At 41.5% G+C, this 1,047-nt stretch overlaps 1 protein-coding gene across 1 annotated transcript in view; it reads left to right on the top strand.

The window, feature by feature from the left end:
* LOC107099985 (citron Rho-interacting kinase-like) overlaps positions 1–1,047 on the top strand; it is a gene marked incomplete at its 3' end in the record, with an annotated part of 111,200 nt that overhangs the window by 70,066 nt on the left and 40,087 nt on the right. Inside the window, exons 14-15 of the mRNA XM_015398327.1 lie at positions 534–731; positions 829–882. Of these exons, the coding sequence (XP_015253813.1) occupies positions 534–731; positions 829–882 (252 nt within the window). The remainder of the gene's footprint in view (positions 1–533; positions 732–828; positions 883–1,047) is intronic.

Below are 1,047 nucleotides of genomic sequence, written 5' to 3'. Positions count from 1 at the left end.
ATGTCTCTTTTATCTCCTCAATTTAAGAACAAATGCACTTATTTTAAGAAAAAAGGACTTATCTAGATTTGGATGTTTTCCAGTGTAGACAAAATTTCTACTTAAGCAAAGTAACAAAGTATTTTTACTTTGTTACATGACGCCTCTGTTTTTGTGTGTTTGTTTAGGAGCATTTATGTATTTGCCGCAGGTTTATGTTTGTGGTTTGTTTCCACTTCACTGCGCTTTATTTTCTGTTTTTTTTTTGAGTTAGTCTCATTTTAGTGTTTTTTTTGTTTGTTTCATCACAAGGACTTTTTGAATTCGATGTGAATTTATGCATTTGCATCATTTTTACACCCATTGACGGCTGTAAAAAAGATTGAATTTTTATGTCTGCTATGAGTCCTTAGTCATAGATGTGCTAATTCCAGTCCCCAGCAGATCTTTGGAGCCTCTCTAAGCTTTCAGTTATATTTGAAACATTTATGGCAGTGAAGTGATGCTACTGAATGAATTTTTTAGACAGTTTCTCTTCCTTTCTTCCTGTGTAGATCGGACTGGAGAATGAGGAGCAGAAACTGGAAATAAAGCGTCAGGTGACAGAGTTGACCCTCTCCCTGCAAGAGCGTGAATCTCAGATCAGCAGCCTTCAGACGGCTCGCCACGCGCTGGAGAGCCAACTCCAACAGGCCAAGACTGAGCTGGAGGAGACCACAGCCGAGGCCGAGGAGGAGATCACTGTTCTCAGAGTAAGGATGAGGGGAAGTAAAGAAGCATCATTTGCACTCTTTGGTGTGATGTCGGCTTGGCAGTGATGCCTCCCCGTCTCTCTTGCCATGTCTGCAGGCGCACAGGGATGAGATACAACGCAAGTATGATGCATTGAGGGACAGCTGTGCAGTAAGTCGCTCCTTTTTTTTCAGCTGTTTCTTTGTTTCGGGTAATGACAGCTTTCCTTCCCCTGCAGGATGATGCTCTGCATCATCACACTTACCCAAAGAAATCACAGTTTTCTTTCACCTCTTGCCCTCCTTTCTGCAACATATCATATTTCTGCTTTACTAA

Source organism: Cyprinodon variegatus, unplaced genomic scaffold (assembly GCF_000732505.1).
Source record: "Cyprinodon variegatus isolate N-32 unplaced genomic scaffold, C_variegatus-1.0 Scaffold927, whole genome shotgun sequence".
Taxonomy (NCBI): Eukaryota; Metazoa; Chordata; class Actinopteri; order Cyprinodontiformes; family Cyprinodontidae; genus Cyprinodon; species Cyprinodon variegatus.
This window is presented reverse-complemented; position numbering and strand designations above follow the sequence as displayed.